This window comes from Syngnathus scovelli, chromosome 9 (genome assembly GCF_024217435.2).
Source record: "Syngnathus scovelli strain Florida chromosome 9, RoL_Ssco_1.2, whole genome shotgun sequence".
Lineage (NCBI taxonomy): Eukaryota > Metazoa > Chordata > Actinopteri > Syngnathiformes > Syngnathidae > Syngnathus > Syngnathus scovelli.
In genome coordinates, this window is record NC_090855.1 from 1453730 (window position 1) to 1471232 (window position 17503).

A 17503-nucleotide genomic window follows, 5' to 3' on the forward strand; every position below is an offset into this window, starting at 1 on the left:
GTAATTTTTACCGTCGCCGCTATTGTTAGTTGCTAACATAAAAAATGCAAACTTTTTATTTTCTCCCCTCCAGAGTACTGTCAAGACCCCAGAACAAAAGAATAATTCTGTAAACATGAAGTGTCCATAATCTATAGGCCGTATTCCAAAGTGATACATGATAGCGCTAGCCAGCCAGCACGACGCTCGCTCTTCTACATATTGATCGCTCGGCCGCCGCTGAAAAATGATCCAGAAGAAGAGGAGGGGGGGGGGGGGGTGTAAAGAGGGAGATGAATGTAAAAAGATCTACACATCCCACTGTACACTGCCAGCCAACTTACCAGAAGGCACAGCGAGGGAGGGGGGAGTGTGTGTGTGTGGGGGGGGGGGGGGGGGGGGGCTTGCGAAGGGTCACCGGCAGCTCCAGTTGGGCCACCTCACTGCTCCATCCGCCTTCATCCCGTGCCATGCTTCTCATGTGAGGGAGCTTCATATCCTGAGGAGAGGGAGAACTTTTCAGTCTATTAATAAAATGTTGAGGGGTGAAGGAGGATGATAGCTTTGGTAGCGCCACTGATGTTTCTGTCTTTTTTTTTTTTTGGCCCTAAGCGAGGCCGCCGCCGCTGCCGCTCTTAAATATTCTCCTCCCCTGCGACTCGGAAGCATGGCCGGGGCCTCGGGGCCTGAACGGGAAAGACCTTGCGCATCAACCAGGAAGTGAGATTCCGGAGATGAATGAAGCGGAAGAGGACCCGAGTGTGTCTTGACAAGAATCCCAAAACAAATATTGTTCGTCTCCAAATTCTCAAGCCTTCCGCAAATCCAAAATGATTCTCATCTGGTCAAATTATCAAGATGGACAAACTGGAGGACCTCCTTAAAAGAAGCAATCATCCCGAGAAAATGTTGTTTCATTTCAGCCGCAAACATTAAATTGCCCAACACGATTCAAAGTAAAAATCAGGAGGTTCTCCTTTCCATCTAGAAGAACATGCCAAAGATTCTAACCCAGAACCTTCAAACTGCATGGCGGATATGCTAACCACTCTCCCACTATGCTGCATCATTATTTCTTTGCAGGTTCTACACGCTAAACCCAGATTTGAAGGCAGAATCTTATTTCTAAATATCTAATTCTGTCAACTTTTCTTGTTTTTACAACGGATTTCCCCCGCGGGGACGGCTCTGCGTATTTGTGTGTGTGTGTGTGTTGCAGCACGAGCGGGGGTGCGCGGATGGAGATGGTATCAATCCAGGCCATTGAATCTATTGATTAGTTACCTTTCTTATTAACATGCTGATTAAAGAGAGGGAGGGAGCGATGGAGAGGGAGGGGAAGGAAAGGAAGCAAGGAAGGAGTTGTGCACCAGGCTGCACGCACACACACTTCGCCTCGGACGCACACGGAGAGCGGATTTTAGATGCGGAGCAAAACGGGAATAATCGCATGCATGCGGCCATGACCAAGAAGAGGATGCGTGAAAAGGTGGGAGAGGAAGGGTGGGAAGGCCTTAGGAGGCCAAACACTTTGAGGAATGACTTTTTATATGACCCAAAGGAGCGCTTGAAATATTCGCCATTGCTCCACGGGCGGGTGGGGGGTGTTCACTACTTTTTGGGCGCAGGTGAAAAATGTCCAATACGTGATGATCCAGTTAGCATGCGGCAAACCCTTGACATGTTTTCAAATTTAATGTTGTAAAGATATGTTCGTTTCATTAACATTGACTTTCATGTTGGACACAGGTGAAATATATCCAATATGCTACAGGTTAACCAGTTAGCATGTGTGTTGTTAGCATGCTACATTGTCTGTACTCATATTGCCCTTGCCATGTTCAATGAAATCAGATTTTGTTTTCCTTAATGTTATGTTTTTGAAATATATTTGTTTAACACTGATCTATTTGTTTACTTGGTGGCAGGGCACACAGGTGAAATATGCCCAATATGCTACTAGCATGTAACCAATTAGCTTGTGTGTTAGCATGCTGTTGGGTCTGCTCACATTGACCCTTACATGTTGATTTTTCTGAAGACTAATCTGGTTTTAATCTAATATTTGAGAAATATGTTCATTTAGCATTGATTGATGTGTTTACTTGTTGGGTAAAATACATCCAATATGTAACTTCCAGGTAATCGGTTGTGAGCATGCTGCAGTTTCTGTACACAAATGGATTTGTTTTTAATGTAATATTTCATATGTTAATTTTAATTGTCTTCTTGCACTGCAGTGGTGATGAAAAGAGTGAAAAACTTCCAACATGCTAATTCCAGCTAACCAGATAGCTTGCGTGTTGTTAGCATAATTCTGTATTTGTAGACATGTATAGGCCTTAACCTGTTCATTTCTCTTTTTGTAATAATGTAGGACAGGTATATACTTTATTCATTTTACTTTGACGTGTGTGCTAACTTGTTAGCTGGTGACGCGGGTGAAATCTATTCGTTACAGCTAATCAGTTGTTAGCATGCTACAGTGTCTGTTCATGTTGGTCTTGACCAGCTTTTGTTACGTAGTCTAATATTTTGGTTACATTCATTCAACATTTACATTTATGTGTTTGTTGGATGGTGATGCAAGCGAAATATGTCCAATATGTGTTTTTTTTTAGCATGCTCTAATTGACTTTTGTGTTTCATTCATTTGGATTATTTTTGCTTTTGTTTTATTTGTTCTACTATGTGTATTTTTTTGTTTTAGCCTTTTCATTCAGTTTGACTGGATTTTTGTTTTACTTTATTTTACCTAGAAGCAAGATTTTTTATTTTATTTTATAAAGGTGAGGTAAATCTCACCTTTATAAAATAAAATTATGCATGTGTGTCAATCTCACTAAATATTGATTATTTTTATACACTGGGGAGGGGTGGAATGCAAATCAGAACGTGAACTATTCAAATTGTTGCTGATTAATGTTGCCGTTGCTTAATCTTATTAACTTTTAATTGAATTTACATATTTAATAAGCTGGAAACACACAAACAATTTGACGTCATTTGCAAATGGATCTTGCATCTTCTATGAAAATAGTAGTAGGACAAATAGAAGCTGTTTAACATGCATGGATCAATATGCTGAATATTAATACTTGCGCTCTCAACACACACTCACACACATGCTAGTCTAGCCACTTCATTAGGTACACAAATAAAATGAAAAAAAAAAGAGTGCCTTTTTCACTTTTGTGACACGATTAGACAGATATTCATTTATTGTTGTGCTTATTTAAATCTGTACTGCACAATAAAAGAACACTACGATTTGCTTTATCTATAATTTTCTAATATTTGGACCAATTTATTTAGCTGCATGTTAGTTGAAACATGAAATTGAAATAATGGCAGCCCATAAATCAATATTTTGGATTATACATGAGTTAAAAAAAAAAAAAAGCTGTAGTATTACAATGAATTGAAAAAGAAAAAAAAACGAAACGTGACGAGGAAAAACCAAAATCACCTAAATATTTTTGAATATGAATTTTTGGTTGTTGTTTTTTGCAGCAGCAGTTGATCGATCGATCGAAGCACGTGAGCGCGTGCGCGAGATTTACGAGGGATAAAAAAAAAAACACGGATCTGAATGCATTCAAATAAAGTTGCGGGTTTTTTTAGACATTGTAGTTGTGTCTGCGCGCGCGCGCGCGTGTGTGTGCGTGTGTGTGTGTGTGTGTTGAAATGTAAAAACGAGTCGTGATATTTTGTTTGAAGCTTGTTTTTGGGCCGTCTTTTTGGAGTTTATTGATTTTAAAAATGTAAATCACAGTTAAGTTCCCTTCTCAGCTGATCAATAGAAGTGTGAAGTCACGAGAATTTACTCCCCCCCAAAAATATTCGGCGATTCCGTTTGTTCCTTTTCTCCCATGAAATCCAGTGCAATTAATTCACATATTGACTGGCGCGTGCGTGTGCGCGCGTGCACGTGCCGTTTTATTGATTGCTCAGTGAAGCAGAAGACATTTAAAAAAAAACAAAAATAAGGGCTGGAAGGGAAATGAAGGATATTCTTGAATGTTTGATTTAACGAAAGAAATGCAAATGTCTCTTTTGACGTAATAATATTGAATGTACTTCTAGAATCTGGATTAATAAAGTAATTGAGTGTATTTATTTGTTTCAATTCTATTGTCGTTCATTCTTGCACGATGCATTTTATTTTACAGCAAATTAAATTTGTTTTCTGCTCACTTTTGAAATGTCATTTCATCGTTTTTTGACGGATAATTTTACATTCAAATGTAACATTTGAATGCATGGGAATAATAAACGTATTGAAGGTGTTCACTTTTTTTTAAAGAGATGTGTGTATGTTGTTTTATCACGAAGCAAGTCAACTTCAAATTCCACTGCTGTGCTTGTAAAATCTAAAAAGAATGAAATACAATAAAAATACGTTTCATTTGTGCATAAATAAAGTGGAGCGAATGAGAACATGATTGCCGACTGGAAATGTTATTGATGAATTGCACACATTTTATTTTAGTTTTACAAAGTTCTTTTGTTGCATTTAAGGCCATAAAAAATTAATATATGTCATTCAATTGGTTATTATGACAATAAAGTCAGTGCTTGTAATAACTTGTGTTTTTCTGTGTGCGTGTGTGGAAAAACACGTGTTAATCTGAATATTAAGATTAATAGGAATCGGTAAAAAGGCTGCCTTAATTGATAAATGTCAAAATAACATCTATAGGCTAAATATAAAATCAATACACAGTATGGTTAAAAATAGCAACTTTGCAGATTTGAATATAACGTGTAAAAACACCTTTTTTTTTTAGCAATCTCTGCATTTAATTGCAGCACTTGCATGTGCATAATAAATGATCATTTAGTATGAATGATAAACGATTATTGTTCCGTTGTTTCACTATAAATTTTGAATTGTAATAAAACGGAGGACAAAATCAATCCCCGCAAAAAAATTGTGTTTGTTGTCGTGTAACGTCACGCAGACGTTTTCCTGGCCAATAGGGGGAACCTGACACTCATCGATCATACAATTCAATTGAAAATTATTTAAATATGACCCATAACTTACATGTTCGAAGTTACTGTGGTTGAACTTTGAACCCCAATCCCCATCATGAAGCTTTCCAGAACCATCTATTTCTCCCTGTAGGCCCGGACGCGCGTGCACGCCCCTTGGTGCACATGCACGCGGATCGATCGCACGGCATCTGCTGTGCACGCGCAGCGTCGATTGAATGATCACGTGTGAAAAAAAAAAAAAGACTTGATTATTACGACGAGGAAAATTCTAATACACAACAGAATAAAGCAGCAAGTCAGCAAAAAGCTCATTGGCGGAATCATCCCTAAAATATGCCTTTAAAAAATTACAAATGGCTAATAAAAATAATGCTTTATACTGTTTTTAATATTAGTCATATTAAAATCAAATGTATATAAATGTACATCATATATAAGTATATACTCCATATTGTACATGTCATTGTGTGTGTCCAAAATATTACAAATAGAACACAATGTCTATAATAAATTAAGTAGAGTTATTATTATGTATAATATACACTATATTATATATTATTTTTATTTATCTGCACATATTGTATTAAATTAGATGCATAGTGTGAACAAGTGAGAGCTCCAATCCGTCGGTCGCCCTTTGTCTTAGAAATGATAATGCAATTATAGATGGAGGCGCTTCACACTGGTCACTAAATTAGGTACACAGATCTATGCTAGCTAATACGAGGGGGAAAAAAAATAAAAAATATATTTTCGATGTAAGTGACACATGCAGCACTAAATTAATCAACGCCGACTATGAATTATTTGGGTGACCAAAAATATTATACCGTTGAATAAATGTATTTATTTTTCAAAGAAAGAAAAGACAATTTTCTCCCTCCACTAGCATCGGACGGTGTCCCTAATCAAGTGTCTCGACGAGAGTGCATTTCAAGAGGTTTTAAACGCTTGGATCCGAGATTTTGGAGTGAGAAGGATGAGAAGGACGGACTTAACTTAACTTAAGATAAGTGTGTGCGTGGGGGGGGGGGGGGTAAGGGGAGGGGGCTCATCATGGAGGTGGAGATGCAACACACACACACACACACACACCCTGGAGAGAAAGGGTTAATTGGAGGAGGAATTTCATCGCACATCTGTCAGATTTTAAGGCCGTGGTGACGCACCGAGGGGAGGGGGAACAGTGGGGAGGAAGGGGTGGGGGGGAGTGGAAGAAGAGGAGGAGGAGGAGGAGGAGAAAGAGTTGGTGCTGAGATCGATGAAGTGGCTGGCAGAGCGAAGAAGAGGAGGAAGAGGAGGAGGAAGATCTCGGCAGATAATGAAAGAAAAAGCACCGCGGAGCTGCTAAGACCGACGCGGGCGAACGCGGAGCAAAATTACCAGTGGGGGAAGAAGAAAACGAAGGATTAAAGGCATATGCATCTTTTTTTTTTGGGGTGGAGAACACAAAAAGCTTGACGGAGGTTTTCGGACCGTGCGTGTGCACGTCGCTCAATGCAGGAGATGCTCAGCAGAAGTCGCGGACGCGCGCTGAAGGTAAGACCGCGAACGCACCATTTTGAGTCATTGTTTAATTAGAATCGCTTTGGTTTTTATTCATTATTATGATCATTTGTCCGTATTTTTACCTCTAAGTACCAATAAATGTGGTTCAATATTTGAGGGGGGAAAGCGCGTGCGCGAGACAAGGGATTCGGACGCGGTGGTGTGAAACGTGCTCGTTTTGTTGTTGGAATGCTGGAGTAGTGCTTAACACGTTTGCCTCACGTTTCTGACTTTCACCGTTTGAATCCCGCATCTCATCCCAATTCCAAAAACAGGCAGCTTCTCTTGACTGCTTTGCGTCCATGTTAGTGCTTGTTTGTCCATTTGTGCCTTGTGATTGAGTGGCAATCAATCAATTAATCAATCAATCCAGAGTGTGTCCCACTTCTCTTGCCAAACAAAAGTCAAGGACAGGCTCCATCCAGCTCACCTGCAACCTTAATTTCACACACGAAATGCAAGTGGGAGCTTGATGCTAATTATCCACAATGCGAATGCTTTTGGGTCTTTTAAGCGACGTGATTGGCCGGTGAGCAGTCCCTGGTGGACCATGGCTTGACTCCAGCTCACCTGCAGTTGTGAACGCTTGTTTGAGTTATGAGACACCGCTGCCGAGCCCATGTGACGACGTCTTAACTGAATTCAACAAATATGTGTGCCAAGGGTGTCATAAAGGGAAGACAAGTAAAAGGGTAGCAACAAAAACCATTCGGAACTACTGGGCTTAGCAGTTTTTCCAAAACAATTACATGATGGACAAAAAATGACTGGAATGTGGGTTTTTGCACTGTGTAACTGTCCTGTTGTTTCATCCAGGCACAAAAGGACGCTTGAAGAGGGTCTTCCTGTGGGTGACGCGGGAGTACGAGGAAGTATTTAACGGCGCTCACATCATTAATTAGCCGCCGCAAATCAATACATTCCCACTCATCGATAAATCCATCCGGGATGGACGGGAGTCTGGGAGAGATGTCGCTCCACGGCCACACCGAGCTTCACTCGCGGGACCTCTCGGCCGCCTTCCCCCGGCCCCCCTTGGGCGCCGCCGGGCCTCCTCTGGAAGCCGAGCCGCGGGCGCCTCCGCCGACCTTCGAGCACTCCATGTCGGCGCTGGGCTACAGCGGCGACTCCCCGTCGGCGTCGGGGAGCACCTACACCACCCTGACCCCCTTGCAGCCCTTCGACGACAAGTTCCACCACCATCATCATCACCACCCCTGTCTTCCCGTCAGCAACGTCATCGGGAGTTTCACGCTGATGCGCGAGGATCGCGGCGGTGGCCTCCCCGCCAACTTCTACAACCCTTACGCCAAAGATCTTGCCATGACGCCGCCCTCCTCGGGTTTGGGCTCCATGCACGGCTACGGGAGTCCCAATAATGGGGGCGGAGGCGGCGGACAGATGCTCCACGGCGGTTACGACGTCCACGGCGGGAGCCTCTTTTGCAGGACCTCGGACTTTGGGCGAGAGATGTCGCCCCCGGGATTGGGCGCCGGCGACATGACCATGGGGCACCAGCTGAACAAAATGGACGGGGCGGCCCACCACCCTCACATCTACAGCCAGCACTACCAGGCCCACCACCATCACCACCACCCCGGCCAGCAGGCCGCCAAGATCGTGGACCACCTGCATTCCCTCTCATCTTCCCAGGGGGACGGCGGCCTGGGTGGCAGCTCCCCAGGGGGCGGGGGCGGCGGCGAGGAGATCAACACCCGAGACGTGGCGCAGAGGATCATCACGGAGCTGAAGCGCTACAGTATCCCGCAGGCCATCTTTGCCGAGCGGGTCCTGTGCCGCTCGCAGGGGACGCTCTCGGACCTCTTGAGGAACCCCAAACCCTGGGCCAAGCTCAAGTCCGGACGCGAGACCTTCAAGAGGATGTCCCGGTGGCTGCAGGAGCCCGAGTTCCAGAGAATGGCCTCGCTTCGGCTGGAGGGTGAGAACACACACACACACACACACACACACACACACACACGTTTCTCATATGAAACGATGTCCCAAATAGTAGAAAGAATGAATGATGTTCCATGTTCAGAAAAAAAAGATGGAATGTTCTTCCTCATGGTTCCAAATGGAAAAGTATCCCCAGTAGAACGCTGTTCTTCACAGAATGTTGCCGAGGTGGCAGTTTGTTGTTTTTCCTTCCTCGTGGCCGATCCCGCTTTTGTTTAATTACAAGTGTGTATTGATTACCATGGGAAAGAGCAGCTCGCCTCGCCTCGGCCGCCATTTCCAGACGGGAATTAGCATTCCGAGGAAGGCGTCTCCTCTCTCGCCCGTGCTGTTTTGTCAAATAAGCGTTTATCTGCTGAGTCGTTTGTCCAAACACGACGAGCCGCCGGTGAGCTCGGGATTAAGCCACGGTTCAATTATATACGCCACGACACCCTCGAGTGTTTGGAAGAGGCCATCGGGACGAATGCTCCGAGTGAAGGACGTGGCGATCGGAAAAGGATGAAAATGCAAAATGAGGGCTGCGCAAAGTCCGGCTTGCGGGCCACTTGCGGCCTACTGCTCATTTTTTTTATTGTTATGATTCAAGATTGTTTTGTAAACATGCACTCTCTCATTTAAAATGCAAAAATTGTACCTCAATAGATAAATGCTCAGAATAAAAAATGACATGCAAATGGATTTTAAAAGTTAAATACAACCGAACTGTACTAATTGCGGCTCCATTTGCATGTTGTGATTTCAGAGCGCAAATACACATCAATGTTGTTTTTATTCAGCCGTGCGGGCTCGCAAGAGTTAAACAGCCTGGCCGAGTCTGAGCGGCTCACATTTAATCAATAATTTCTATCAGCCGCTGGCCCACAAAGCAATGGAGGGAGGGAGGGAGGGAGGCGGGGGCGGGAGTTGGGGGGGGGGGCAACTGCGTGGGCTGCGGGGGGAAGGCCGGAGCCACCCTGAGGTGGGGGGAAGGGATTGGGTTGGGGGGGGGCGCTAAAGGGCTCTCCATCACGTTTGCGCAACACGAGACGCAGCGTACATCACGATTAGCGGCTGTTCCCACCATCATAAGACACCCGAGGGGGGGAGATATTTATGTCGGCCCGCCACCGCCGATTTATAGCGCGTCCATTGTGAGCCTCTTACGCGCCATTACAGTGCTAGCAAGCATTTACTTAATGGTCACCGCCATGGCCAGCCAGGGAGGAAGTGGGCCAGGGCGCACCCCCCGAAGCCCCCCCCTCATCCCACATCCTAGTTACAACAGGCCCTAAATTCTCCCTGCACGCTAACTAGCCATTGCTATTGTGTTGCAGTTTTTATTACGACATATCACTACTGTACAGAATACGCTTAGCTAACTAAGCTAGCTCATGCAAGGAAAATGAAGTGACGCAGTCATTTTTTTTTGCAGAAGATAAAGAATATACGCTCGCGAGTACTGTTATATTGTCTGTCTGTGTGTGTTGCTGCACTATTTGTGTTCAAATAGGCGTTGCTTAAATAGATGCTATTCGTTAGCCTGTGTGAAGTTCGAATTTTGTGTAAAAAATAACATACAGGTTCTGCATGAGCACTCTTGTTCATAATGACGCTAAACGAGCAGCATATTGTTTCATCATCGCTAGCGCCGTCGGAGAGTCTCGTCGTCGAGACAAGCTTTTAAATGTCCGAAGGTTGTTGCGGTGTCGCCGGGGAGAAAGATGGAGAACGAGGCGGCGCTGAGGTCACGCTCGTTTCCCGACTAATGACCGAGAAACCTGGAATGAGATGTTTGGGGATGACGAAATGGAAGCGGATCAATTGCGGGTGTTTCATTTATTTAATGTAGCGCTTGTGTGTGGCTTGTGTGTGTGTGTGCGTATTTGAAGGTCACACTGAGCTGCTATCTCCAGCCAATCAGCTGAGGCGTCTGCAGACATTCCTCAAAGAGCGGAATGAAATCTTTTCACTCGCTCATCTTCAGATGCTCGACTGCCATTTTTCAACAATGCAGTTACAATATTTATTATCGACATGAACAATCCATGAATTCAAACAAGGGAGCACCGTTACTCGTCAACGGTAGTGTTCATTCTTCACACGAGCCAGTGTAGTATTTTGGTAAAGGTGACTACAGATGACCTTATTCGATCAATCTTTCAATGATTTTGCCGATTAATCAATGCATCAAATTGAAAACAAATTTGAATTATTTGACTCAAAAGTAGGGCATTGAAAAACACACAAATATATACAAATTAGGATTTAGTATTAATGTCAGAAAATAATTCTCAATTAATTTGTTGATTCATTTGTCGTTCGATTAATCGGTGCGCTACAAGAATATATTATCGCAGTGAACATGTTAATGCAGTTAGCGTGTCACTGAAGGCATCCGCGAGCCCGTCAGAATCTTCTGGAATCTGCCAGACAGGCGCGCCGATGCCTTCACTGACACAAGTTGCTGATTCGTCTCTTTGCGGAGCGTCCGCTTTGCCGACCTCAGCGTTTTTCCTTCGGACAAATCCACTTTCCCGCACTTAATCCATTTGTCCTCGTTATCCGCCTGCACTTTTTGTTTGAATTTGTCTCTCCGTTGCCTTTTCCTCTTCGTAGCTTGCAAGAGGAAGGAGCAAGAGCAGAGTAAGCTGGAGCGGAACCAGGGGCCCAAGCGTACTCGGCTGGTGTTCACCGACCTCCAACGCCGCACGCTGCTGGCCATCTTCCGGGAGAACCACCGGCCCACCAAGGACTTGCAGGTGACCATTTCGCAGCAGCTGGGCTTGGAGCTCTCCACCGTCAGCAACTTCTTCATGAACGCACGCCGCCGCAACCTCAACAAGTGGAGCGACGAGGGCCGCCCGTCCTCCACCGGGTCCTCGGGATCCAGCGCCTCGTCCTCGGCCGTGTCCTGCAGTACGGCCTGATGGCGGCGGCGGCGGCGGCGAGGGGACACGAGGCCGAGTCTGAGCAGTGATCGGCCGGCGTGAAATGTCCTCGTGGAGGCGCGGAAGCAGCCGTGAGCCACCATTTCAAACCAAAGCGTGGGGCGGGTGCCCTGGAGTGGAGATAGAGGGCGCCGTGGAGCGGGTCGTCTGGCTCGTACAGTGGTACCTTAACTTTCCAGTCAACTAAACTCACCCCTTGTTTAATTTTTTTTTTTTTAAACACAATTTTCCTCTCAAAAATACCCAACAAAAAATGGTGTCGGGTTTTATTTAATTGAAGCTTGGTGATGGAGTGGAGCTACCACTGTACTATCCTTTTCAAGACGCCATCTTAGATGGGAGAGTGGCGGCGGGAGGTTCCACCAATCAGGAGCAAGCATAATTTTGGTGCACCTCCACGCCTTCGCCCGCTCGTGACCAATCAGGAGCTGCTGTTTGCTCACATGCGCCGAGAGCTCTCTCTTTCTCTCGTGGGTGACTTTTCCTCCAATCAGACGCCACCCCCCCCTTCCTCCCATTTTGTTTATCCCCCGCCTTTCCTCGGAAATCACGGTGGAGGAAGATGGGGAGTTTGTCTTTTTTTTCTTTTTAGCATGCGTTTCCATGGCGATGGCTCCCAGGACTTGCGAGCCTGGAATCATCCGTAGGCCTCAGTAGCGTCTTCGACTCGCAGCTGTCAATCATTCCCAGGAACAGGAGCGCCCCCTCCTTTGCCACCACATGCAGAATCCCCCCCCCCCCTAATTCCTTGGCCTTGACAGAATCACAAAGGTCAAGACAGAATCCAACAATTTTGAAAACCATTCAAGGTCTTTGAAGGAGGGGGTTGACACTTACTGTTTGCCACACACTTTTCTTCCTTTTTTTTTTTTTTTTTTTTTTTTTACAATGAAGGAATGTGGTTCTTTCAGAATTTTTTTTGTACAGATGTCAAGCACACGCCGGTGGTTTTGGTCCGCAAAGGAAACGGGTTTTGACTCGCTGCCCTTTTTGGCCAACTGAACCCCATCCTCTCTATTTATCTTTGTCTATTTATTGTTTAGTTCCTTTTATTTATTTGCCTATTTATTGACTGACGCCAACTATACGATGTACGTGTTTATTTATGATGTCTGTGTTTTTAATCCGATGGGCACTTTTAGCTGTAGAATCCCATCGTAATACCAAAGATGAACTTTGCTTCCCTGAATGTACGGCTCGAACCCCCTGACCTGACCTGACCCGACCCGACCCCTTGATTCCTACGTCCCTCTCTACAATTAAGACACTTGCAGAACTCCTCTGCGCATGCGCGAGAATCGAGGCGTAATTAGAATTTTAGAGGCTTGAACGTTGATGTTAAAAAAAATAAAAATAAAACATTACCGTTCATCTTTCACAATTTCCGGACAGGAAAAAAGGACCTGGAGAACTAAGAGTATGGACTTAATTTGTAAATTTCTTCAACATATTTATTTCATTAATATGTCGAAACTAATGAGAGACAAAATATCAACACATTTTTAAAGTCATGGTCAGTATTTAAATTAAGAAACATTTCCACATGTCAATATCATAAACTCGCTGCCTTCAAATCGCTTCCCTTAGGTCACGTGAGCAAAACATCGCGTTATTTGCGTTTTGCTGCCAGTGTTGTGACAAACATTCACGTTCTCGTCAATATGCACATAAAACAGCGATCGGTGCGCTACAAGCACATTTCATAATTGGACGTGAAATGATGACAAATGTCCTACCTGTGTCATCTTCGTGTCTCCGCGTTGCACACTTGAGCAAAATGTCATCCATGCGTCCATCCATTATCTGAACCGTCCATCTTCTGATCTTAACTGTCGTGACCCAGCACGGGGCGGACAGCGTACGGACACATTTTAAAGTAGATAAAATGACAATTAAAAAAAAAAAAAGCGAACTTCGTCCAAATCACGGCGTCCATTCAAAAGTTTTTGTTCCCCACAATGCACCGTGCGAACCGGAGCTCTGCAAGTGGTCTGCTCCCGACCCCGCCCCCTCCCGTGGTGTTCCGTACAATGTCTTGACGGCTTGGCCCCCGTTTCTTTGTGTGTGCGTGCTCAGCTCTTCGAGGCCAAAGCTTATTTGAATGTTGTGATATGAATATTGATAATATTGATGATGACAATAATAGCGGTGATGAGGTGGGGGAGCCCGTCCGTCCGTCCGTCCGTCCGTCTCTGGCTCGGGACCCTTCCGTCCACCTTCCACATGCGTCTTCAAGGTCACATGCTCGTGTTCCTCGGGGGTCCTGCATGCTTGTGATCCCCCCCACCCCTTCCAACCCACCATCACCTCACCCTTGTCCTCATCCACAGTCTCAGTTCCAAGTCCCTCTTGAAAGAGCCCTCAAAAGGTCTAAGCAGCTCGGAAAATCCGACCTTTCTCTCCCTCTCGGATTTCTTCTCTATCTTATTTTCAAAAGGGGTTGAGGGGTCCAGGAATCAGGAGCTCCTCAATGGGAAGCCATTTTGAGCATTGATTTGAGTCTTTGTCCTCACTCGTGAGACAATTCAGTGCACAATTGTTTCTTACTCGTTGGGCTTAGCAGCACATTCATTTACTTTTCGGGTTGAATTATAAACGAGGAAGCCAAAAGTGGCTAGTAAGATCTTCCGAGTTGCTCTACTAATTGGGTTACTAGTGAGGACAAGGAGGACACTAGTACATGGACCTCAAGGTGGATATCAAGGATATGGAATAACCCCCCCCCAAATGTTTTCCCCAACCCCTCGCATGGTTGTCTGAGCTTTACGAAAATACCAAAGATCGCATCCGTTTCCCAGTCCGCTTGCGCGTCTCTGCGGACAAGCAGGCCTTCACTGTGTGCACTTGACAGATGAGGGGGGGGGGCAAGGGGTGATTTGGGGGGGGAGGCCTCGGAGGAGGTCATTGACTTTTCTAGTAGACTTCAAAGGAGTCTTTCTCTGCGGGTATTTGCTGGGATGTACGCTGTCGGACACACCGGCGGGCTTTGGCGAGGATGAGGGTGGGAGGGGCTTGTTTAAATGTTTAATGCGTAACAATTGAGAGCATGATCGAAGGTCAGCCCGGGTTGTCGGTCTTTTGAAGAATAAATACGGGAAGGCCTTCAATGGGTGTGCTGCCGGCTGACTGCACATTCTAGCCCCCCCCCTTCCATCCCACTGGCTCCACCTAGTGGCTGGAGGATGCAAATGAAAAACTCTTTCAGGGTCAAAATGGGGAAAAGAGCAAAAAATTAATCAAATAACCAAAGATGGAAGTCATATAATGAACAGCATTGTTGTGTTGAAGCGGAACTGAGACAATGATTCTCTCGACTGTGCCCCCCCCAAACAGCACCTCACCCCCCCACACTTTTCTGTACACGAAGACTCGACCATCTACCTCAACTGTGTGAGAAGATATTCCGTAACCAAAGAATTCCATGCTGTCAGGGTGTCTGTCTGTCTGTCTGTCATCCGTCTCGTCATCTTTTACTTCATGCCTTTATGTGCAAAAAATCTAAAAACCGACAAAAAAAAAAAGCTGGAATCAATCTGTTGCGGCGCCCTAGTGGGCCCGCGTCCAGCCAAAGCTTCCGTCCCGTCCATCCGTGTTCTGTGTGTAAATAAATTCCTTGTCAAGACCAAAAATAACGAAAGAAGGAGGTGACAATCCAAGCAAGGAGGTTCTTGCTGTAATCAACGTTGCCTGTTCCTTGTTTTCCCCAAAACCAAAAAAAAAAAAAAAAAAAGCCGGAATCACGGGACTTTTCCCCAGAAAGTCATCCCGTAATCAAAGTAGGAGACAGAAGCTATTTTTCCACGTTTGTAAGAAGAAGCCAGCCTCGCTCTCTCGTTCTCGCTCCAAAGGGAAAAACGGGGAAGGGCGCCGCGGGGAATGCGAATATTTGACTGAGTGCGTTTCCTGGGCGAACGTGGCGGGAATTTTGCTTTTCCTTTTCTTTTTTTTTTTCTAACAGCAACTCAAGAGAATCCCTTTGAATACCTCATGTGAAACTTGTTTGTTGTGATGTTGCACTAAAAAGTAGAAAAAATAAAAACACTCATTTGTAACCCAACACGTGCTCTCTCTCTGAACGTCTTTAACAGTTTCATAATTGCAGTTAAATACATCAAAGAAAAAAGCATTACTAACATTATGCTAACACAGAAGGCTAACAGAAATTTGAATCAATGTCAAGTTATTATAATTCTTGCCTCATGAAGCAGCAAAACATCCAAACAGAGACCACAAAATGCTCTCAAGCTCTTTTGCTTACATTTCGCATTTGTAATGTCAAGATGAAGCCATCCATTTTGAATATTGTGTTGAGGATTACATGACGGGGTAGCAGGCGAACATGGCGATGCCGCACTGGTTGCTTTTGCCGCGAGCCATCCGGATGTAGCCGCCGTCCCCGAACGAAGCTCCCCAGCTGGAGAGAGAGAGAGATGCAGTTACCACATTTGACCACACGGTGGCGCGGTGTGGCTGTGGTACTAGGAACAGCAGCACAAATAACAACTGGCTTTTAAAAGTAATTAAAATTGGATTTGTGGAGATGTTGTTCCTAATGAAGTGGCCATATTGTATACAAAATGTACCTGTTCTTGACCAGCCAGAATTGTTTTCCATCTTGCGTTCCGTAGCCGACCGCTAACACGGCGTGATTCACGCTCTTCGAGCATGACGCGTCGTCGTACACGCCTAGACATATTCATAACTGATGACGTCATAATCTCGACTTCTCAATTTTGTATGAAGAGTGACAATGCTCGTGGGTGGACATTGAACGCACCGCTGCTGTAGAAGGCAAAGGTGGGCCGGGAGGCGTCGATGGCGACCGAGATGGGTCCGATAACGGCCAGCGCTTGCTTGAGAGCGTCCTCGTCGTTCTCGGGCAAGACGTTGTAGCCCGAGCAGTTGGCGGCGCGCTGGGCGGCGCTGTAGCGACACTGCCCGAACTGAACCAGACAAAAATAAATTAAAAATCGCATAATAATTGGTGCTCATTTTTGTTTGATATTGATTCAAATTTATTCTTTATATAATCAAATAAAAACATGTTTTTTGTCTTAATGTATTCAGGTGATCCGATTCCTCACCTTGCCCGTATACGGGTACGACTTTTCCGAGTCGATGCCGCCGTTGTCGATGACGTATTGGAAGGCCGCGCTGATGAAACCGCCATAGCAGCCTCGGTTGCCGTACTTGCCCGAGCAGTCCATGATGTTCTGGGGGCTCAGGTCCACCAGGCGGCCGGTAGTCCTGGCCAGCTGGCCCTCCAGAGCTCCCGCCGCGCTGAAGGCCCAGCAAGAACCGCACGAACCCTGCCAAGCCACAACGATCCCCTCGTGAAGATCATTTCTCCAATTTTGGACAGGTTCTCACCACTTCACCTGCATCTTGACGCTTGTGACGTACTTTTGGTCCCTCCAGTCTACAGAGTCGGGTATGTCAACCATTTGGCGAAGCGGCCAATCAGAAGACCGGTTGTGGAAGTCGGTGGGAGGAGTCAAGTTGGCGAAAGATTGACGGATCTCATCAGGTGTCTAACAAAGGGATACGTGCAAAAGAAATAAAGATGAATCACAGCAGTGAGGAAAATTCAACAAGTCTCACTAGGTCTCCAAGGATGTTCATGCTGAGCTGGTAGCTGTGGAGACCCATGGATGCTTCCAGGTTGTGCAGTGTGATGAGCATCAGGTTCTTTTCCCACAATCCTCGGCGATGAAGGTCCTCCGGCTGAAAGGCCGCAGACACTTGTCAAGAGGTTAACTTGAAAAAAAAAATGACTTACCTGGCTGCGGTACCACTTGCCGTGCGTCTTCTTCCACAGCATCCAGTGCTCATCCAGGTCCATGTCCAACATGGCTGCCGCCAACACCGTGTGCAGCGAGACCAGCAGCAGGCCCGTTAACATCAATCCTCCTACATTTTTTTTTAACATTTTGAGCACAAACTAAATGAAAATGTAACGCCAAATTTTGAAAGCATCAACTGTGTATCGGAAGCAGTCAAGTGGCAGTTGACTGTCAAAATGAAAGTAGACTTGCTTCATTTCCTGCTGGCGGCACTTGAGCAACAACGTGGAAAAAACCCCGTTA

General features: G+C 45.4%; 2 protein-coding genes across 2 annotated transcripts; one reads left to right on the top strand and one right to left on the bottom strand.

Moving 5' to 3' along the window:
• The first annotated feature begins 6217 nt into the window (after window positions 1-6217).
• Window positions 6218-15474, top strand: onecutl (one cut domain, family member, like). Its single transcript, XM_049729376.2, has 3 exons — window positions 6218-6519; window positions 7345-8467; window positions 11086-15474. The coding sequence occupies exons 2-3, from the start codon at window positions 7477-7479 to the stop codon at window positions 11394-11396; spliced, it is 1302 nt and encodes a 433-aa protein (XP_049585333.1). The 5' UTR covers window positions 6218-6519; window positions 7345-7476; the 3' UTR covers window positions 11397-15474.
• Window positions 15475-15481: 7 nt separating this feature from the next.
• ctss2.1 (cathepsin S, ortholog2, tandem duplicate 1) lies at window positions 15482-17361 on the bottom strand. The gene is made up of 7 exons (XM_049729412.1): window positions 17197-17361; window positions 17019-17141; window positions 16796-16948; window positions 16502-16726; window positions 16195-16360; window positions 16001-16103; window positions 15482-15831 (listed from the first exon to the last, which is right to left on the bottom strand). The coding sequence occupies exons 1-7, from the start codon at window positions 17344-17346 to the stop codon at window positions 15732-15734; spliced, it is 1020 nt and encodes a 339-aa protein (XP_049585369.1). The 5' UTR covers window positions 17347-17361; the 3' UTR covers window positions 15482-15731.
• Between the last annotated feature and the right edge of the window lie 142 nt (window positions 17362-17503).